This window comes from Psammomys obesus, unplaced genomic scaffold (genome assembly GCF_907164565.1).
Source record: "Psammomys obesus unplaced genomic scaffold, mPsaObe1.curated_primary_1811, whole genome shotgun sequence".
NCBI classification, from domain to species: Eukaryota; Metazoa; Chordata; class Mammalia; order Rodentia; family Muridae; genus Psammomys; species Psammomys obesus.
The window spans coordinates 6,045,350-6,068,776 of record NW_026596147.1 but is presented as its reverse complement, the minus strand read 5'-3'; the positions used below and the strand labels follow the sequence as shown (position 1 = coordinate 6,068,776).

At 42.6% G+C, this 23,427-nt stretch overlaps 1 protein-coding gene and 1 long non-coding RNA gene across 3 annotated transcripts in view; one reads left to right on the top strand and one right to left on the bottom strand.

The window, feature by feature from the left end:
- Window positions 1–23,427, bottom strand: part of LOC129666481 (uncharacterized) — a 41,662-nt gene that overhangs the window by 6,054 nt on the left and 12,181 nt on the right. The window lies entirely within an intron of this gene.
- Fam149a (family with sequence similarity 149 member A) overlaps window positions 1–23,427 on the top strand; it is a 48,278-nt gene that overhangs the window by 14,027 nt on the left and 10,824 nt on the right. The window contains exons 2-8 of one of the 2 annotated variants that reach the window (XM_055593591.1): window positions 14,616–14,723; window positions 14,984–15,122; window positions 16,280–16,422; window positions 18,399–18,524; window positions 19,816–19,986; window positions 21,183–21,373; window positions 21,722–21,876. In XM_055593591.1, the coding sequence (XP_055449566.1) occupies window positions 14,616–14,723; window positions 14,984–15,122; window positions 16,280–16,422; window positions 18,399–18,524; window positions 19,816–19,986; window positions 21,183–21,373; window positions 21,722–21,876 (1,033 nt within the window). Of the gene's footprint in view, window positions 1–14,615; window positions 14,724–14,983; window positions 15,123–16,279; window positions 16,423–18,398; window positions 18,525–19,815; window positions 19,987–21,182; window positions 21,374–21,721; window positions 21,877–23,427 lie in introns of those variants that run through there. The other variant, XM_055593590.1, reaches the window with a different exon arrangement.

Here is a 23,427-nt window from a genome sequence, read left to right as displayed (position 1 = left end):
GCCATACACTAATACCCAACACTGTAAGTATTCCAGATTTTAGAAATCCCAGTCTTTAAAAACGCTAACACATAAATTCAATCTCTTGAGCATAGTCAATCTCTTTTAAACTCCAAAGTCTTTTAAGATTCAAAGTCTCTCAAAGTAGGCTCCTGTCAAATAAAAAATAAAGATTTTCTTACTTGCAGAGGAGAGAACCAGGGCACAACTACAATCAAATCAAAGCAAAATGGAACTCCAAAAGTGCAAATAACTCAATGTCCAATTATACAGGCTACTCCAAGGGGCTTGGGTCACTTCTCCAGCTCCACTCTGTGTAGCATACACGGATTTTCTTCTAGACTAGGGCTAGCTCCATGCCACCCATGCTCCTGTTCTTGAAGATGATCCCATGCTACTGTCCTCTCAAAAAATACTGGGGTCGCTTGCCGCAATGGGGCTGCACTTTAGCCAATAGCTTCTCCTGGGCTTTCTTCAGGGATTCCAGCCCTGCCACAAAGTGCCAAGTCTCAGCTACTGTTTATCCATGACCCTTTTATACCACCTGGGTGACTGTGACACTGTCAAGATCCACAGCCAACAGGAGGCGTAACTGTGGCCACTTCTGCAACACAGCTTCTGCGTGCTGACCCTGAGGAAACACTTCCCAGAAGACTTTACCTCCATGATGCTGGTCTCTTCTTAGTCGCAGCTGATTCTTCAGCCCCAGCTGACCAGTGTCCATTGTCTCAGCAAAGCAAAGACCTGACATTAGTAGTTCTGGTTTTTTGTTAATCACAGTCAATTCTTCAGGTTCAGCTGACCTGATGCCTCAGATTCTTCACACGAAAGGCCTGGTAGAGTCTTTGCTTTCCTCTGAAACCTCACAAGCCAGGCCTTCATCATCTCTACTGCTCTCAACATTTCTACTTTCCAAGCTCATTTGAACTCTCAACACTCAGTGGCTTTTCTAGCCCAAATGTTTAAAGTCCTTCCATAATCTTCCCCAAAACAGCCTGGGGAGGAAAGGGTTTATTTCACTTACACTTCAATATAACTGTCATCAAAAACAGTGACAGCCAGAACTCAAGCAGGGCAGGAACCTAGAGGTAAGAGTTGATGTAGAGGCCATGGAGGGGTGCTTCTAACTGGCTTGTCCTTATGGCTTGCTTAGCCTTCTTTGTAATAGAATCCAGGACCACCAGATCAAATATGGTACCACCCACAATGGGCTGGGCCCTCTCATATCATTGTAAATTAAGAAAATGTTCTACAGCTGGGTCTTATGGAGGCATTTTTATTTTCTCAACTGAGGTCCCCTTCTTTCGGATAACTCCAGCTTGTATTAAGTTGGCATAAAATTAGCCAGCACATCCACTTACCAAATGTGTGCTATGCCTTAGGAGGCCAAAAGAGAGCCGTAGAGTCCCTGGAGCAAGAGTTACAGCCTATTTTAAGCTATTATATTATATTATATTATATTATATTATATTATATTATATTATATTATATTATATTATATTATATTATATTATATTATATTATTTTATTTTATTTTATTTTATTTTATTTTATTATATTTTATTTTATTTTCAGGTGGATGCTGAGACTCCATCTTTGGTCTCTGAAAGAGCAGCCAGTGCTCTTAATTCCTAAGCCATCTCTTCTGTCCTTCTATTATGACCCAGTTTAATCAAAGGAAATTCTTCAAAGGCGTGCTACATAAATCTGAAAATTAAATCATCAGTAGCAGGAAAACTTTTTTTTTTAAACTCAAGAATTAGAAGGGGTGGTGGCATATGCCTCTAAGACTAGCATTTGGGATGCTGAGGTTATGATGCCATGGTTTGAGGCCAACTCAGGAAATATAAATGAATGAAGTTTAGTAATGATTTGATTTATTTTTGGTACACTTATGCGGGGGTACTTTTGAGTCAGGGTCTCAGTGTGTTTCCCAGATTGGCCTCAAGCCAGTGCCTTCTAGTGCCTGGCTAGTATTAGAGGCATGTATGCAAAATGCTGCTTTTAGCAAAATTTGCTTTTATTTTGCATTCTATAATGAAGAAAACACCTACAGGTTATCTTACAATACTTCGTCACTTGGAATTTGAATTTTTGTAATAGATCTTGTAGATTTGCCTAAACTTTTTAGAGATCATTAACATCCTAGTGCTTATGTAAAAGGAAAAATACAACCTAAGTGAGTTCCTCAAAGCTATTAATAAATGACTCCATAGATTCTTTCTCTGCTTTGCACTTGAGGCCAGTGTGTTTTTTACCAACATATTTTATGCTGGTGAAACCCCAAGGAAGGCAGTATCCTAAGAATGTGCTGAGAGTCAGAGCCATAGCTGCTTTAAGCTGCTTTGCAGCTATGTGAAACCAGGGCACATGTGCTGTTGCTGAGGGTTTTGAATAATATTATCTGCTTCACCGCTTGCTTTCAAGTGTGCATATTTACAAAGACTAAACAGATGGCTTAGTTCCGTGTTGTGTGGCTTCGACAAAACACAATGAATGATCAAGGCAACTTATAAGAGAAAGCATTTATTTTAATGCTTTCAGACGATTAAAATGTGTGATGGTGGTAGGAACAACCGGGAGCTTACATCTTGATCGGCACCGGCACGTAGGAGGCAGACAAGGCGGGGGGGTGGGGGGTGGGCAGAATGGCACAAATCTTGTGAAACCTTGAAGTCTGCCTCTAGTTACATACCCCTTCTTATCCCCAAACAGTATCAACAACTGGGAACCAAATATCCAAACTTAGGACCCTATGGGGGCCATTCGTATTCAAACCATCATGTGTCCTGCAGTTCTTCCTAGACTTCGTTCAAGATGGGAATACTCTAGAAAGCTGGGAAGTGTGTTTTCAAATTGAATAAACGCACATATCAAAATATCATTGTAACCATTTTTACATGTAATTAGGGCAGTGGGTAGATTTTAATGTTGTGCAGCCATCATCACTATCATCCATCTCCTTGGCCTTTTTAAAAGATAACAGTTTAATGAATGTAAAGTGTGTGTGTGTGTGGGGGGAGGATTCTTATGTTTCATGACAAGCACTTCAAGATTCTCACCCAGTTGCTTGCTATTCTGAGATGCTACAGATGGTAGACACACCCCCAACCTCTGAATTAAATAAAACATGGAAGGTTGTAGTCTTTATTTTCTATTTCCCACCTTTTAATTATTTTCTGGCTGTCAGCTAGAAATACAGTTGTGTGTGACATTAGAACATGAGGCTTTTTTGCAGGCCCAACTTGGTGCTAAGCACTGTCTGTGCACAGTGGAGGAAGTCTGGATTCTCAGTTCTCATGAGGCAGGAAGCAAACAGCAAGAGCACAGTCACCCCTAGACTCTTGTAAACTAAGTTCTCCTTTTAGCTTTGCTCAGCTGAAGAGGAACTTCTGTATTCTCTCAAGGGTACTTTTCCTCAGCACTAAGTATCACTTAGCTATCTGAACCTTACGCAGAATCTGGCGGTTCTGTTCTGTTCTGTTCTGTTCTTTGGCTAGAAAGGGCCTTCAGCTTGTGTTCCCACCCAAAGACAGACTAGGTTTTACTTAGGGCGATGGCAGGAAATTATGGGAGGAAGTCTGGCTAAATACTTCATGTACGAGAGCTAGGGTTCCTGCAGCTCTGCAGCTGGTTTGGAGTGACTCGTTGGAGGCCTCACTTTCTTCTTCTGAAATAGGAAAGTTTCAGTCAAGCCCTTTTCACCACCCTTTAATCAGAGGCCTAATGCTGGTAAGATAGCTCAGTAGGTAAAGGTACTTGTTACTATACCTGAAGACCTGAGTTAGATTCACATGGTAGAAGAAGAGAACAATCCTGAAAGCTGTCCTCTGACCTCCTGATATGGGCCCTGGATTTGGATGTGGGAGTACACACACACACACACACACACACACACACACACACCAATCAATAAGCAAGGAAACAATGTAATAATTAAATGACTAATACTTATTGAGGTTTGAATACAAGGCCAACTCTCACATGATATGAGTGCTTTGAGGAAGAGTATGTAGGACAGAAATATAGAATCATAAAACTGATGAATAGGAGCTATGGTTCTCATGGTCTCAGCTTGGGTCCACAGAGAGCAGAACCCATGAGATTTTGTGGGAAACCCAAATTCTCACCCCATAACCGCTGAAATGGAAAGAGTAAGGCAAGGTCTAATGACTCATATTTTGACGAATACTCAGGGGATACAGGTGCAGGCTAAAAACTGAGAACTACAGAACTCAGTTTCAATCAGTGGGAACAGGAGACCATGAGATAGGAGACATAACTCATTCTGTACTTAGATTCTCTAGACTTAGAACTAACTGTAACACTTAAGGTATCTCCATTTACAGGTTTTTGCAAGTTTTTGTATGCTTGACATATATTAACAGAATTTTGAAGCTAAACAGTAGATTTTAAAAGAGATTATATAGCAGCGGGTTATAAGGATGAGTGAGGGTACAGAGTGATTCTCCTTATTTCTTACAGTGATGCTCCACAACGTTGTTGCAAAATAGCGAATTTGGGAACTGGCCTTCTTGGTACATACCTGCCATCCCAGAACTTGGAATCTTGCTCCCAGGAAAAATACAATTTGGTTCCTGTGAGACCCTAGACTCAACAATTTTATGATTTGATCAACGTGGAATCTTATCTATGTGTGTCTGCGTCTATGAACGCAAAAGTTATTCGCACACACATAGTTGACTCACTAACATAAACCTTACAACCCTTAATGGCAACGTACCTCATGCCTGAATGACACTGTAGTTTCTTCACACCCACCACAGCATGACACAACACTTAAGCCTATCCCTGGGGAGTGTTCTTAGCCGAGGATTCACAAGACAAGAGCCCAAACAAGAATATGGTCACCTTGTATGATCTCTGCTGGAAGCCTGTGCTCCATTCACACACGACAATATTCATGAACGTATCTTGAGTATGTTCCAAGTACCAGCCCAGTTTTAAGCTCTTGGTGGTATGCACTAAATCTAGTAAACATTGTCATGTGCGAATGAGCATGAGATACTTGAGGCTTGATTTTGAGGTCACAAATTTTTGCAAGTAGCTGAACTCACAAATAGGGAACCAGAAAAATCATGAGCATGTTCTGTTTTTAACACTTCAGTTCTGTGAAATGCTGTACTCATCAGTGGTAATAGCCCTGGATTTACTACAAAGATGAGGTGTTCAGCTGTACCACTTACATGAAGACACAAAATTCAACAATGAAAAAAAAATAGAAAAATTAGATTATATTTGTGTTATAACTTGAGAAAGTGAACTGCTTATTGTTTTTTTTTTTCATAAATCTATTTTGTGTTTTTTCTTCTTTCATGGTCTCCTGATAAACTAAATCTCAAAATTCAAGAAAAAATATTGGCTCTTACAGAATGCTATTGAACCCATTTTTCCAATGTATCAACTTAAAGTGTGAAATTTCCATTTCCCTGATGAAAGCAGTGTGATAATTCCAGTGTCATGTTTCTACGCAATAACTGATGCCTTTTGTAGATTTCAGCATCTCTTTTCAGAGTTTGGCCAGGTGTCTTATTGTAAGTAATCTACTAATCCTGAATCTTTCCATGATCTTGGACGAGATAGTGAACTTCGTACAACTTTGTGTTTTCTCACTTTCTTCGTAACAAGTCTTGTACATTTTTTTTTTTTTATCTGTTTTCACTTCTCAAGTTAGCAACTTGTTTGTCTTCTTTGCTAAATAACATAACTCGTAGAGTCTTCATGTCACCTAGAGAGGGCTCTGGAGCTGTACCCTGCAGGCTAAATTATGTGCTGAATATTCCATGTGGCTAACATCTGTCAGTCATCAGCTTCTCTGCTTTAGATTCTCGACCCACAGAGTGGGACTAACCACAGAGACCCTTGACTTGTTAAGTTTCAAACCTGGACAAACAGCTGAGGTACCTGTTTGACATATCAAAGCAGACTTAGTTCTCTCGGTGTCCCTCAGTCCCTGCCTGTTACAGGGTATGGCTGGCATGCTCTGCCTTCTACCCTGACGTCTCCAGCTTAGGCGCTAGGCTGCCCTTTTCCCGGAGGATTTTCCCCACATTATCCAGCTATTTTGACTCCCTGCCTGGCCCTTTTTGTACCTTTGGCCTCCTGGCTGTTACACCTGGTTCTCCTCTCTTTCTGAATCCTTCCCTTCCCCCTCTCCTCACATGGCTCAGGGGCTTGACTTTCTCAGATGTGTCTGCCTCTGTCTATGTTCTCCCAATGGCTATAGTGAACCTTCTCCTCCACCATACCTAGGAGCAGTCAAGCCCTCTCCTTTCCTATTTATTTATTTATTTACTTACTTACTTACTTACTTACTTACTTACATATTTATTTTTTACTCACAATGAACGATTGTGAAACATGAGTAATACTCTCTTATACCAAGCACTTATAGCAGGGCCTGGCTTACAAAACATATTTTAGAAATGTTAGTAAAGATCGTGGGACATATTTGTTGTATGTAAATTAAAAAAAAACATACAATGGAAAGAACGCTAATGGAACTCAGTGAATTGAATTTGAGACAAATCTCTATAAGGTAAATACATGAGGTAAGACTGGGCTAGTTTGGATAAAACTACTTTCCCTTGAGAATTTGCACAATGTTGCTGACCTTGCTTTTTCCTTCTGTATAGGGGAGAAACATCACTCAGGATAGGTTTGAAGCTAAGAAGTAGGATATGAAGCTTCTGGTTCTATTTGCCTGACAAACTGAAAACTCTCCATCCACCCTGGGAGATTCTACTATTATGGCACTTCCTTTGTGCTGTGTTTTTCCAGATAATTGCCACAGAAAAAGAGATTTTTGATCTAAACAAGATTCTCTATCTGTTCTGGAATGAAAAATGTAATAAATCCTAGGACTTGAAAAAAAAAAACTAGATAAACAAAAACTCAAAGAATGACAAAAATATGTGGCATTGTGTTCAGTCAGTACAAGGGTTATAGCTACAAAAAAAAGGAACATGGCGCCATCTATTGGATTTCTTCCAGTGTTGGGTGACAATACTTTCATACTAGATTCTTAGATAACCAATAACAGGGGGGAAAGAATAAGGAAGGTTAATGCAAATATTGTTAAGTATAGTTTTCAATTTTTACAATAATAAAAGTTCATATTTAAGAAGGCTCTATTTTTAACATCTTTTATGAAGGTACATTTGTCACAATGAGCCAATTGCCATTAATATTACTAGTAATTGAACTCACTTTTTTTTTCTATTTTTACTAGAGTATTAGGTATTAGTTAGTGTTCTGTAAAAAAACAGAACCAAGTGTATATGTGTGTGTGTGTAGTTGTGCTTATAAATAAGTGTTCATTTATAAATATGTTAACTTATAAGTGAATTCATTTATAAATGTGTATTCACTTGTTATCTTCTGCGCATTGATGGATGGTCTAGATCCATTGAATGAGAAAAGTTTTAGTACCTTATTACTTAAGCAAGGAACATTGCTCTAGATTTTGAAATTGGAGCAAAGACAGATGTGGATTAACTGTCGTAGAAATAAATTAAAATGGAACAATTTGGACGTTGAATAGAATCCTCAGGAAATAGGAGTCACGGCAAGAGCTATGCATAATTGAGCAGTCCCAGTCTAGGCGTGGACTAGATGACCATTGTCTCAGCTCAGATCCTGCACAGTGGCTGCCTAAGGATCTGAAGGTAAGACTGTCTCTCTAGGCGATACTAGGAGGTAGGTTCTGTTCAGGGATCAGATTCTGCACAGCTACGAAGCTGAAGTCAAAGGTTTGGCCTTATAAAGACCCAGAAACAGCTGAAGTGGATATATAGATATATATATAACTTCATTCAAAGATCCTAAAAATCCTATCAGAAGTCTTGAGATACACCAAAAGGCCATCTCACAAATGATGGTGTGGCATACGATTATTGAAATCTGATGAAATTTAAGTAAACAGCAATGTGTTTCGGGACAGTTGTGTTGCTGGAGCAACGGAAGGCACTACCACCTTGGATGAAAAAGAAGGAAGCACTTGGACTCCTTATGCAAACTTCTGGGAGGAAGCAGGCTGTAAGCCTCCTCAATAGGTTGCAGTGGCACAAGCACTTTAGCATTGATGATAACAGAGGATGGAAACAGCAGAATAAAGGCAGAGAACAGAAATGCTTATTCACCAGGGCACTGCCAGCAGATGCCTGCTGGTGCCCCCCACTGCTGTGTTTGTTGAACTAGACGGTCAACTGTCATTCCATCCCCATCCCACTGACTGTTGCTCACTGTCTGGGTAGAAGGCTGATGGCTCCTCTTTCAACTGGGTCTTGGAAGGCCAAAGCCATGGTTCTGGCAACCCGATAGGCTCTGCCATCCATGCCATATGCCAATTAGAATGAAGGTAAAGATGAATACTGGAGGGGGAAAAAAAAGAACAGAAAGGGGTTTTATTCAATGTGACCACATTGGGAAAGGAAACCAATAAAGGGTCTGGTGATGCCACGTTCATCTGGATCCTCACATGAGTTTCAGATTTAAACAGAAGACATTGATCAAGGGCAAGACTGAATAATTAAACAACCTCGGTCTAGACATGTACTAAATGATCATTTGTTTCAGCCCAGAACTGGCCTTTTAGCTCTCCCAGGTAATCCACAGAAGTTCTTCTTTCTGGAAGGGACAAGATGGTTTTCAGATTATGATTATTTTTGACCCAATGTGTGGCACTGCCCTCATGAATAGTTGCCTTCCCGTGGGTATCTTATGTCCTATGGTATGTCACTCCAGGGATCCAAAACAGCCTGTGGGCCCAAGCCAAGAGTCCATACTCTTCAGAGATAACAGTTGCACACAGGCCTTCAGGATGCAGAGGAAATGGCCTGTAACCAGCCCTCCCCTCCACACTTGGTCTTGCTGACAGTGTTATGACTGCAGGCACAGTGCAATAACTTTTGACCTTCAGGAGGACTGCTGTGGATTCATGATGGCTGGAGACTCTTTGACATCCTTCCCAGTGAGACGTAGGGTTTATTCTCCATGCCTTGTACTCCGTGACTGCTGTAATTATAGTATGTAGCAGAAATGGCACTATACGATTTCAGGCCAGGCTTCAAAAGAGTGGACAGTGTCAACTCTAGATTCTTGGAGTCCTGTGTTACCGTGTTGGTCATCCTGCTGGAGGAACTACTTGAAGAAGTCTTGAGACTACAGGAAAGGGAGTCACAACTGAAATCAGGCTTTTAGCCACTTGTTAGTGACTTCTCTACCTACTGGATAGACAGCTGTGTGAAGTTTGTGCAGATCCGCCAGACCAGATCAACCACCCAGCAAAATCCAAGTGATATCACATGGAGCAGAAACCCAAGTCTTGACAGCATGTTTTGAATTAGGCAGATTGTGAACATGGGAAAAATGAGTTTTCAGCCTTTAAAAAAATATTTCAGAATCAAAATACAATTCCTTCCTTTACCCCCATTACGTTCCTCCCCCAACTTGTCCCATGTACCTCTCCCCACCTCACTCTCAGATTCATAAGCTCTATTTTTTTAAACTGTTGTTATATATACATATTTGTATGTGTATGTGTTTGGATAAATATTCCTAATTCTATAATATAAATAAAACCTGCTCAGTCCATATAATGTTCCTTACATGTGTGTGATTTCAGGGCTGATGATTTGATACTGGATAACCATTCCCTGGGGAAGGCTATTTCTCCTACTCTCAGCATTTCTTAGTTGCCTGTAGCTCTTTGAAGATGTACATGCTAACATGAAAAGGGGTTTGGGGGGGTTGCTTCTCAGAGGTGGGAATCAGGTGTGGGGAAAGGGTTCAGGGGGAGAGGGCTGGGAGGGAGAACGGAAATTGGTGGGGAGGAGGCTTCTTTGGGAAGGGAGAAGCTCTTGGGAGTCTATGGAGGTGACCTTAGCTGAGACTCCTAACAACAGGGGAGGGAAAACACGGAGTCTGAAACTGCCATCCCCGGTAGCCAGGCAGGACTTCCAGTGGAGTGAGGGGGACCAACCGGCCCACAAAACATTTGACTCCAAATTTGTCCTCCCTAAAAGAAATGAGCTGATAAAGATGGATCAGAGATTGAGGGACTGGTCAACCAATGTCTGTCCCTACTGGAGACCCATCCCATGGGAGAGAGCCAATCCCTGACACTATTAATAATACTCTGTGATTATGCTGTCTGCTATAACTGTGTTCTGAGAGGCTGCACCCTGCAGCCTCTGTCTGGATACAGACAAAGAGACCCACAGCCAAACAATAGTCTGAGTTCTGGGAGTTTTGTGGAAGACTGGAAGGAAGGATAGAGAGAGCCAGAGGGGTCAAGGATACAACAAAAAGACCTACAGAGTAAACTAACCCGGGCTTGCTCAGAGACTGAACCACCAACCGAAGAGCATGTACATGCTGGGCCTAGGCGCCGTACATATGTGTAGCAGATATGCAGCTTGGTCTTCATGTGGGTCCACTAACAACTAGAGAGGAAGTGGAGGGTGGGCCTTTTGTCTCTTTCCCATAGGTGGGCTGCCTTGTCTGGCCTCAGTGGGAGAGCAAGTGCAAAGTCCTGATGAAACTTGATGTTCCGGGGGGGGGGGGAGAATAAAGGGGGGGGGTGATGTGAGAGGGGATTCTCATGGGGCCTCAACCTTAGAGTATTTAGATTTTTTTTTCAATTGGACAATGCACTTGTGGCCTTATATATTCTAGATAAGCAGTTTACCACTGAGTGGCAGGATGGGTCTAGAACCATGGTTTCAGTCCTGTAAGTCTGTGATGTACTGATACTCAAAAGTAGGCATCTGGGACACACACACACACACACAATGATCTCTCAAAATTGTAACTCCCAGTGGTCACTTAAGAGACAGAAGCAACGAGATTGCTAAAGCTGGAGGCTAGCCCTGGCCACATAGCGAGTTTCTGACCAATTTAGGCTACAAAGAGTGACCACATCTCAAAAACTTGCAAGAAAACACACTCATTAATAAACCAATGTGTCAAACATCAATGATGCTCTCTGGTTTACAGAAAAACAGCAGGTTTTGTGCGACTTTGGGCATCTGTTTGCAGCGCAGGAGAGGATGTTTGCTTGCTGCTCTTGTGTGTCATCAGACCTAAAGCTCCAAATTAATTGAATAATTGATCTTGCATTTACTAGATCTGGGGCAGGGTTATTTTAAACCTCTCTTGCCTTCTCGCCTGAAACCCGTCATCTCATTGATTGCCAGGAGGAGGGATGTGAAATCTTGTACAGTTCTTTGCGTCTCTCTCAGGAATCTAAATGCTGTTCTGGAGAAGCGAGGCTGGAAGGACCAGGGCTTGGGAAATCCAGATATTAGAGCAGTCTGTAGGGTTAGTCCAGGGAAGCCACCAAAACTCTGGTCTCTGGGTGAAGAAATCTGTGATCTGCAGAAGCAGTGGCCAGCTTTTCCGGAGGTCCTAGCCGGAGAGGGCGGGAAGGGGCGGGGAGTACTGGCCACGATTCTGCCAAGTCCAGTCCGGGCGGGAGGCAGGAGGGATCGGAGGGTCGGGAGACCTCGGGGTGACATCCAGCCTCCTCCAGACCTGAGGGTCTGGACCAGGAGGCCGTGCCTGGATCCCCGCGATCCGGCGCACCCATGGGCCACGCCAGCCACGCCGGCTGCGTCTCTGCGGGTTCGCGGGTCCCGGGCGTCCCACCGATGCGGGCGGGGCGCTAGAGGGCCTCGGGGCGCAGGGCTGGGCGGGCGCAGAGCCGAGGCCCCGGGAACGCGGGGGCATGCAACAGCTCTCGCCCCGCGTGGGGCCGGCGCGGGGAGCCACCGCACCGTGCTGCCCAGGCCTCCAAGCTCCGGGCCCGGCCTGTGGGACAAGAGCCAGAACCTGGGGCTGATTGTGATTGGGTAAGTTCCCCCAGGTCGGATGCAATGAGTTCTAGATCATGGCTTGGTTTTGTGAGAAGTGCGTGGCTTTTTTTTTTTTTTTTTTTTTTTTTTTACCCCGGCCTGCAAAGGCGAGATCTATCTGGTCTGTGTGTTCTGTGTGTTCCTTCCTGCATTCATTCATGAAATTGTGGCTTGCTGACATCAGCAGGCCTTCCCAAGTGACGTTTCTTTGCTCAGAGAAGCATTTACTGCCAACCAGAAGGCTTCTTTCTCCAGCAGTTCAGAGAACTAGGTTTGCATCTTATGTTTCGAAGGAGGCCCCCCACCCCACCCCCGCCTCGCTGGGGTGTGTTTGCTATACAGTCTAAAAACAGACCCTTGTTGGTTTTGGTGTGCATAAGGCCCTTGCTCAACACGCAGTCCTGCAGAAAGAACACAAACTCTGAAAACTTGCATGTCCTGCGTTTTAATCTAGAGACATTACCAATTTCAAATACTCCTTTCCAACAGAGGAATGGTGTTTTGAAGGCTTGAAGACTGTTTAACACTTGAACTTCTACAGGACAGTTTGACCCTGAGGTTTGCAGGTTATCATAAGAACACTTAAAAACAAAACAAAACACAACTAAAAATAAAAACAGAGTAAGTGGGGGAACTCGTGGAGATCAGTATTTAACCCTAACTTCGATGTGCCAGCAAGTTATAGTGCATTATGGCTCCATTCAACCCAGCCTAAGGAAATATATACCTTGGTTTCAAAGGTGAACTCAAGTAAACTGTTACTATTTCCAAAATTTAAGCATAAAGGAAGAACTAACATAAAACTATCAAAATGTCTGCATATTAGGTAGCATAACCTTAACAGGCATCAAACTGGATATAAGTTTTAGAATACTTTCAGGATAGGATCCATCGTGTAAGTTTGCATATTTTTATAGGCTGAGTAGAATATGGAGGAGTTGACTTTTCACAGAAGATTAAGATGTTTAAAGTTAAGCATGGAATAATAGGTCAGAGAGTGGCTGGAGAAGAGAGAAGCCTAAGGACTAAAACATAATAATACCATAGCATGAGAAGCAAAAGAGCCGCAATAGACTGTTTTGAACACACCACGTTAGAGCCTTATGCTCCCCAGAGAGCGAGCCTGTTAGTACCTCCATCCTGTGGTGGGCCCACTCCTCTCTGCTCTGTAAGCCTGAGTCTTGGCATCAATCAGTGTTGTATTGTCAGTTTACAGACGTGGGTGTTGAGACCCAGGCAAGAGAAGTAACTATGAAGTCCAGTATGAAGAAGGTGTCAGAAGGAAAGATGCTGAAGTCTTCTGTCAAACCATCCCTCATCTGGGTGGCATGTTAGCTCACGTCTAAATTATAGTCCCTATTGTTCAAAACACATCTATTTGATGTAATATTCAGTTGACCTTTGAAAAGCTGGTTTATAAGGATTTCTGTGGTTACCTAAAAGCTTAAATCACAATGTAAAGGATGTTTAAAGATGGCTTAGAAACAGCTGAACAGTGCTTGCCAACAGAAAGTGGTTTATTAGCATAGTAGCTGGGCAGAGGATGTGACTCAGCAGCACAACATTTGCCTCATATAAAGAGTCTCTGGGTTCAAGTCCAGCAACACCAGAAAAAAAAAAAAAGAAAGAAAAGAAAGAAAAATGTAAATGCTTTCTCTATGTTATGTCCTTTTCTCTGCCCCCTTTAACACCTTTGCCTCAGACTCTTAAGACATATAAGTATCAGGGATGGAAAATAACACAATTCTGTTAAATATTGTAGATCACACACACACACACACACACACAAACAATCAGTGGACGGCAGATATTCTTGGATAATCTCCTCAGATAGTGTTAAGTTTTAAAAGAATCCCTTTGTTATAGCAGACGATAAGTAGGCACCACGTAAAGATGGGGTATCCCCAGTTATATTAAAAATACAAATATTAAAAGTTAGGTACCGTTTTAATTAAAAGCAAAGCCAGCCTTTATTTTTTTTAAAGTGTATTGAGCAGTGTCATTATTTGAAATACTGAAAGTTAAAGTCGTCTTCCCTCATTTTAAGTTAATATGTGTTTTATTTGTGTGGAAACTTATGGTTTCTACTACCAAAGAGAAGTGGTTTACTGCTAAAGGCACAGAAGATGTTTTGATGAGGGGGAAGTAAATGTTTTAGAAGGTTCGTTGATAGGGCATTTTAATGATTAACGTGAACTGTGCCACATTGGTTTAATAGTTTACTTAGATTTGAGATATTTTAATTTTCCACTAAATTTTAGTATTTCAGAGCCCTTCAAAACTCAGAGTGCACAGTAGTAAAATTAAATGTTTGAATGGTTTCTGAGTTATTCGGAATAGCTTGGTGTGTTTCAGAACTGATATGGGAGTAACGAGCACTGGCTGGCTCATTCCTTGCTGGGTTATGTAAGTTCAAAGTGTCCCATTTAAAGAACAACATGAACCCAGCCCGTGCTCCCTTGCCAAGCCTTGGGCCTTGGCAAAAGAACTATGTCAGAAGCACAGTCAACTATTCTGGGCAACTCTGTGTTTTCTGGCCCTTGTCACAATTATTATATTTTCATTATTTAAAAAAAAATTCATGTAGGTTATTGACAACCTTGATTCTAAGAAAAAGTGAAATAAGGAGTTCCTAAGCCTCAGTGGCAAGGGAAGAGGAGGGGATTAGAAACCAGTAAATGACACCTGTGTGATCCCATTAGAGCCTTGTCTGACCTCTCTGTTTTCCTTTCTTTTCAGAAGGGGGCTTTCCGAAAGCCTCAGGAAGCACAGCCCTGCCAAGAGCAGAGATCCTCTACCTACAAATTTTACAAGAAACGTACAGAAAGCCATTGATAAATACGCCAGGTGAGAAGCACTCATTTTCAATGCTGCAGGTGACCCATCATGGGTACGGGGCGGGGTGGTGGTGGTATGAATCAGCAATACCGTTTGGTTTTTGATCAAGTAGAAAAATGATGCATTACAAATTGATCATTAAGCCAGTTTGCTTAACAGTGGGCTTCGCAAATACAATCAAGGAAGCGGGCCCAGAGAACCCAAGCCTGTCGGGAATGCTCCCTCTCCCCAGCTCTCATGATGTCCATCACCTGTGTTCCTTCCTGCAGTGACTCCCCCTCATCCTTTTCGTCCAGTGGGAGCCGCACCCCCACGGAGGCCCACAGTTCATGGTCTTGCTTTTCCACGCAGAGTTCCACCACGGGATTTTCTACGGAGAGGAGTTCAGTTTCTTCTTGGAGAGACGATGTATGTCTTTTGATAGTTTCAACAACCCTGGGGGGCACTCTTTTATTTGTGTGCGAGGACATACGCTTGACCGTGACACCATTCAGAGGTCACAGGTCAACTCTGAATAGCTTCCGTTGTCACTCCTTCCTTTTGAGACATAGCCTCTCACTGAACCTGGAGTTAGTGCAGCCTGTCTCCATCTCCCAGGTACACGGTCCCACACCCCAGCTTTCACTTGGATGCTAGAGATCCAGAGCAGGCCCTCACTCTACATGATGAGCTATCTCCCCTGCCTTAAGCATTGCTTTCTTATGTTTTTCCCACCTTACAACCCTGCCTAAACTTATACTGCACACGACTTTTAAGTAGTATCCAGTGCCTAGAAACTTGACATAAAGCCTCCACAGTTAAGAACTCAAATAAGAGAAAGTTTCAGAAAAGCAAAATCTGTGAGACACACCCATGATTTAGAGGATCCTGGCCCCCCTACCTGTAACCCCAGTATTCTAAGCCAGATATTTCACTTTTACCTTCTAATCTGAGACAAGGCCATCAACTTTAACCCTACTTTTTGTAGTTTGTGACTATGGAATTCTCAGATGGGTGACATACTTAGCTATAGTTCTGGTTTCCTTAAGATTTGGAAATCCTTTGTCTCCTTTGTCTTTCCCCCACCCCCAGCCACCAAGATGATGGCTATGGAAAGATTCGTACCTGTATCTATGAGGAAGCTCAACTGAGTCTCATAATTGCTGTTGTAAACCTTACTTTTATTTAACAGCTAATGAATGTGAGACTTAATATAGGATGTCATTGGCCAGAAAAGTAAAATTTGGTACACTCAAGTACCTGGCTACAGAGTCCATGATTCCACCTTGTCTTACTCCTTCTCCTTTAGTGCTCTTCAGTTTGTAAATATTTATTATGAAGCCTGTGTTCTACAGCTTCTAGTGAGGTTTCTATGTGGTGAGATCAGGTATATCAGGGCGATGTGGGCATAGACTAGTGGGGTATTTGAATATGTATGTAAGGGGTATTTGAATATTATATGTAATGGGGTATTTGAATTTGTATGTAAGGGGTATTTGAATATTGTATGTAATTGGGTATTTGAATATGTATATAAGGGGCACTTGAATATGCATGTAATTTGGTATTTGAAACTTCCGTTTTAGGAATTTGACAAAGTCAATGCACAGAAAGTCCAGCAGCTGTTTTGGGAGGTTGAGGAAATGCTATTTGAAGGGAAAGTGAGTCCCCAGACCCAGAATCTCCTGGCTGAATGCAGCGAGTGGACAAGAAGTTCCCTCCATCTTAGGTATGCACACGGCTCTAAACCTCTTCTGGGACGGGCTCCGATCTACACACAACTGATTTCCGTTTATTCAGCCGACAAATTTGAGAGCAGTTACCCAGCTGGAGTGCTTATCTCGAGCTCAGGCCCTCCTTGACAAGTCACAGCCTTTATAATAGGTCCGAAGGACAACCTGACACAAGGCAGTGTCACTTGCCTTTCAACTTGTCAGAAGCAAATCTAGGTCCTTCTCAGAATGTCGTCATAGGCACGGCAGATGCAAGAATCTGAGGAGTGACCCTTTATCTCCACATTCACTCTGTGTGAGGGGAAGGCATCTGTCATCACTGGGAGCATGAGCTTGGGGTGTTGGGGGAGTGGGGATGGCAGGTGGGGGAGGTAGTGGTGCTCTGCAGAGGCTGAGTGATCATTTGCTCGATGGCCCTAGCCTATCGCTCTTTCTACTCTTCTCCACATCAAAGGAGACATTTATTATTCTCTGCATTGAAAATGTAAAATATGGTGAGAATGAAGCTTTGCCTTCTTCACTAAGCCTTGCTGGTTAGGGGGAAAAAAATCCATTGTAGTGTTCTTGAGTTCTGAGCTGAGGAGGATGAATTAGTTCACTAGATAAATATACACGGCTTTTCTCATTGGCTTGACAAGGAAACTTTAAAAACGTATTAGCATTTAGGGGGGGAAAAGGGGGGGGGGGGGGTAGTTGAAAGCCAAGCTGAGGTATATCGTGAAGCCGTGCTTTAAAAACAAACAACAACAACAACAAAACCAAATACTCAACAACAACGAGATCTTGCCTGGGCAGTTTTAAACAGTTCTTCATAAGCCCCTTAAAAAATTCAACATGTGCAGTGGGTAAATGATTGTGGGCGTACCCTTCTCTGGGCATGATACACTTCCCAAAATGCCAGAAGCTCAGGCTTGTTTATCTCATCATCATCTTACATTTTAATTTGAAAACCAAGAAGAGAAGATAGAAAAAGGAAAATCCCATAAGACGTGTGTATGTTTGTGTATTTTTTGTGGGGATCAGGAACAGAGGGCAGTGAGTGGTGATGGAGCCCACGCAGAATCCTGGGAATCAGACTCCAGAGACCAGACTGGAAGGAGCAGACCTAACTTTGCTGTCCAGTGTGACAGCCTTTAAATGATTCAAAGGCCAATCAGACCATCCCATGCTAGCTTCAAGCACCACTAACAATCAATCAGGTTGGTGCGATGATGAGGAAATGTGGGAGATGTGGAGGAACAAGGTCAACTTAGGAGACTTAGGTAAAGAAGGGGGAGGCAGTCACTGCCTTAAGCTCAGATCCATTTTGAGACTTCACTAGTGTGCTAGGAGTCCCTAGTGTGCAGTAGGTCAGGACCGTTCGAGGAGTCGCCAGAGTCGCTGATGCGTCACTGGCCCTTTCCTGTGGGCCTCCAAAAGGCTTACCTCGACATTCCCCACAATTTTAATTCTCTGGGCCTATGCAAATCACCATCTGCAGTGAGTTTCTCTGAGCTTCTTTGCCCTAGTGGTTCTCAACTTTCCTAATCATGCTACCCTATAATAGTTTTCCCTGCCACGGTGACAACCAGCCGTGAAATTATGTTGTTGCTACTTCACAGGTGTAATTGTGATACTGAAATGAATCACCATGTAAATATCTGGCATGCAACCAGATGGGTTGCGACCTATCGGTTGAGAAAGCCTGCAATAGACATGCAGGTCACACATCTATTCTCCCTAAGCCATGCACCATTCCCACAAGGTAACTATGACTCTGATTTGTACCCTGACCAACCAATGAACATAAGTGGTGGAGGAGCCGGACACTTCTGCTCACACTTTTTGTCCAGATTGAATAAAGCCATTCTGCCCCCCGCCCCCCAGTGCAAACTACACCTCATCCTGTGCGTCCTTCAGAACCAGTATTGTATCCTATGTTTAAAGTCGTGAACCATTTTTTCTCAGTGTCTCGGCTTTCCTTCCCTTGCAGGGTGTTAGGAAGGCAGCTCATCCCACCAACAGATGAAGGTTTTCAACACTTCCAGGGGAGCCTGCCTAGTTCTGCTAGCCACAAGCCTTTACCTCATGTCCCTGACCACACTGGCAGCAGCAGAGAGTAAGTCTGCAGACGTAGCTTGCACAAAAAATTATTAGTAGTACACATGCTACTAATGCTACATGGTAGTGCACACGTGCTAACCTGGGCACTTGGGAGGTCCAAGTACAGGGATTGGGTAATCCTCAGCTACTTTCCAGAAGCTCGAGGCAAACCTGGGGTACATGAGACTCTGTCTCAAAATACTTAAACCAAAAAATATTATCTTTATTGTATCTGTCCTTCAGTCTTCAGTGAGCCTTGGCTCTAACTAATTTGCACGATGCTGGGGATGCTGGGGATTTCAGCAGGGGTTGGCGGTTGGGGGAGATGGGGGGAGAGGCACAATATTTTCCTCCAGATACTCTGATCCTGGACTGATGCTTTGTGTTACACATGTGTTTGGGGCATGCACCCATTCGAAACATACATGCAATAAACACTTGAGCACAGGGAATTTATGTCAGTGCATGTTTCAAAGACTCCAAAAGATAGAATCAAACACCTCACTGTGTGATGGCTCCAGCCTCGAGGCACTAGTAGAAAAGAATAAAATTCTTTCTGTGCAGCTGTCTTTCAGTCACTAAGATGTTGTGATGAATCCTTTGAATGCCACTCATGCATATGGGAGACTGTGCCATCGTCAAATCCTTTCCTAAGTGCACGGAGGATGTAGCTATATATATTTTTTCATGATCTTAAGAAACCATTACTGTTTATTTATTCTGATTTATGTACATTGATGTTTTGCCTGTGTTTGTGTGTGTGTGAAGGTGTCAGATTCCCAGGAACTGGAGTTGCTAGACAGTTGTGAGCTGCCATGGGGATGCTGGGAATTGACCCGGGTGTTCTGGAATAGCAGCCTATGAGTGCTCTTAGCTGCTGAGCCATGCCTCTAGGCACAACCTTAAAGTTTTTAACCATCTATGGGGTTAAATGTTTTAGAAGAAAGCTGGTGGCAGGTACCTGTAATTCTGCTGCTAGGGATTTGGAGCTAGGCAAATCCCTGGAGCTCACTGGCCAGGCAGCCCACTCTTCTCTAAAAGCTCCAGGATAATTAATAAGAGAACCTGCCTCAAAATACAGGGTGGATACCTCTTGAACCAACATCCAAAGTTGTCTTCTGGCTTCTGCATTCACATGCAGGTACACATGCACACAAGCTTTTAGAAGATAGGAGCTTTATCAAATGTAATATTTGGTGGTGTTTCAGAGATCGTACCACATAGATAAGTTAGAAGTCTTTCAGCGTCATGCAAGTGTGATGTTCTTTTATGCTGCAAACTCACATGTGGAATGTTTTCGCTACTAGGTTGTGTATCTCTGGCTCTCAAATAGTTCCCGAGGTACTCTCAGACTCTGCCCTGTCAGACCCAGATGACACGGAGTCAGCTGATCCTGCACCGTATTCATCCCTGAAAGAAGAGGTGTACCACGTGGATGGAAACGTTGAGGAATATTTTGCTTTCGACAGAAAACAGGAGTAAATTGAATTGTATTTGGCCTACTTTGTAGCATAATATCAACTCATCATATGCTTTTATTATTTTGGGTCTTTGTTACTTATAAAAGGTTCCTTTTTTGAGAAAGAGAGAGAAGGGGAGAGAGAGAGATACTCCAAAGGTTTTAGATCCTGATAGGAAGTGTAAATGCTAGATGAGGACATTTCATTTTTCCTGAGAATGTACTAGAGAGAAAGCAAGGGTTTGGTCTACTAGTGACAGTGGTCAAGGGTGTTGGCACCTCATGCCTTGGGCCTCCAGGGTCCCTATACTTAGCTTCCTGGGGACCAAGAGGAACTTCTAATTTTGGTGCTAAATTTGTATTTTCTTTTAAACAACAGTGATATATCATAACACTTTGACTCCTGGTTAAAAAGCAATACATTAAAAAGTAACCAGCTACCAAATGAAGTCCTAGAAAGTCTGTCGCATGGAGCGTCTTTTCTGGCCACTGTGGAATTAAAATAGAAATCAATAGTAAATCAAGAGAATTCATCCAGAGAGAAATTAGGCAGATGCTCCTGAATAGTCCTTCTCGAGACAGTTGGAGATGGGAATACCTCACACCAAAGTTGATGGCTCCCAAGAACAGGAACTCAAAAAGGGGTGTTATAGCACTAAATGCCTGTGTTTAGAAATAAACAAAGGATGTGGGCTGGTGAGAAGGCCTACTCCTGAAAAGCTATCTTGCTACTCCTATGCACATGCTGTGGCACACATGTCCACACAATATATGTCATATAGACAGTAATATATATATATGTATCTATGTATGTATGTATAGAGAGAAAGTAAACTTTACACATGAAAAATAGAAGAGACTAGGCCCCCGGATAGTTAGAGTTATAACAGAGATCAGAACATAAACAAAGAACTAGCGACTCAGAGAAAAAGAATAAAAAATATCAGTGAATTTAAGAGTCATTTTTTCTCATCTGTTCTATTTTTCCCAGTTCTGATGACATACAATTGACAAATTAAAACCGTATATTTTAAAAACAACAATGGACTGTTTAACAAGAGGATGTTATATGTATTGATATATATGTATATACACATATTTACAAGATAGATGATAGATAGACAGACAGACAGGAAGTTAAAAGAAATACACACAGACAACTATTTCAACCTTAACCCTGGCTATTCTAGTGATACGAATGAGTTTCTTCCTTAGTGGAGATGAGCATCTTGGACAAAGCCCAACGCTCCGTGGCAGGAAGTGGCACCGACACGGGCTTCCTCCCGTTTCCCCTCACGACTGTGTCCGAGATGCAGTGGCAGCAGAAGTGTTTGATGGCATCTGGACCCATATGGTAGAAATACTGGAAGATCTCATTAGAAAAACCTGGGAGTCTGCACTCACAGGTACTGACTTACAGAGTTTGGCCTCCTGGGAAGAATAGAAAAGACCACACCCCCGCAGTTCTCAGTCCCCACTTCAGTTTAGGCTGGACCCCGAACATGACTGAAATGAGAATTAACCACTCTGCCTTATACTCAGGCAGTCTCTGATCACATGAAAAAGACATCATTGTTCGGGTCTCTTTGCCCTACTATGTAATCTGCTCTTCTGCCACTGATAAGATCATCACAGTAGACAGTTGTCCACTAGAGTCTCTGCCTTCTGCTTCAGGGTTATTTAATCAATATCTATAGCACAAACTCATGGTAACTCAGGACATATGTTTCTTGTTGATTTTTCTTTTGGCACAGATGGAAAAAAACACAAAGAGAAACTGAAAGTGGCTGAAACACGATCTCCACGTGTGCTCATGTCTCATGTCAACACTGATGTTTCCAGTGTCCCCCCGTCCCGAAGCTCTGAAACTCTCCACACAGCCCTGGCTTCCCACTTTAATCCACCCCAGGTATGTGCACAGACACCCTGTCTCTCTGTTCCTTTCTCTTTAGGCCGTTTGCATCTGTTTGGAGAGAGTGCCATTTCATTCACTTCTCTTTCTAATGTACCTCACACCCTCCTGTGCTTGGGAACACTTGATAGCTCTTATCACTATGGTCAGAGGTCTGTCTATCTATCTGTCTGTCTGTCTATCTATCTATCTATCTATCTATCTATCTATCTATCTATCTATCTAATCACTTTACAGCCTGATCCCAACCCCTGCCCTTTCTTCTCCCAGTCTCACCTTCCCACAACTTTCCCCCCATTCCTTTCTCTCCTTTTGCTCAGAGAAGAAGGCCCACAAGGGGTACCAACCTATCATGACATCTCAAGTCTCCGCAGATAGGCTCATCCTCTCTACTTAAAGGTGTGTTAAACAGAAAAAAAAAATCACTTAAGACAGCAAATGTTCCCTCAAAAAAAAGGTAGTAAGTAGCTTACTAAATGTACTTGGTGTTTTTTTCAATGAGATTAAAATGTGATAGGGTTGTGTATAGTGTTTAAGAGAACCACGACACTTTTTAGTGTACACCCATGCATTGCTTTAAGATATGAAACTATTATCTACAGTTCAGGAGAGGAAATTTATTTTTCCTACATTTCTAGCCACTTTGAACATTATAAACGATCCCAACCTCTTACCACTAAAGTCTCAGACATGATGAGTACTTGGCATTCATGGAACACTCATTGTTTAAATCACATGTATCCTATTAGATGCTTTGAGGAAGATACATGGATGAATGAAAGTAGTCACTAACCTAATGAAATGAAACTATAGCACAGGGTCAGATGTCATATATTCTGTGAGGGATTAGGAAGAAAAGAAAAGAAGGGGAGGGAGGGAAGGAGGAAGGAAAAGAGGAAGGGAAGGAAACTGAAGAATTGAGGAGAGAATTGTGTGTCTTGATGAGAGACTGAGGGTTGAGCCTTTTGGAGGTGAAGCCTCAGACAGAATGTGAAGAGATGAATACTGAGGATGGGGTCAGGCCATTTCAGACCAGATATAGTTGTGAGTCAGTAAAAACAAGCATATCTGAGACCAGTATTTGGACTGAACGCTTAAATGACAGAACACTGGAAACCACAGGGCAATGGAGCAAAATCAGGGGGTTTGGAGTTAGGAGATGTGTGGAGTTTCCAATGTGTTAACTCTTCTATATGTTAGTCTCTATGTGTGTTGAGGACAAGGATATATGGTCTAAGAATTATTCTCAGGCTCATAACCTAGGAACATGAAAGAGCTCACAGCACAGAATCCGGATATGAGGCCTCAATGAAGTCTTCCATTTAGTCTTAATTTAAAGACGGAGTAGCAGGTGAGGCTAAAGAGAATTAGCTTGTTCGTGGGAGGTTTTCAGGGTACCTGGGAGTCTGAACATGATGCTTAACTCGGTCCATCATGTGTTGGGCAGCAGAGTAAATGGATCATTTGCAATTTCAATGCTTGATGTACACACCATTACACACACACACACACACACACACACACACACACACACACACACACACACAC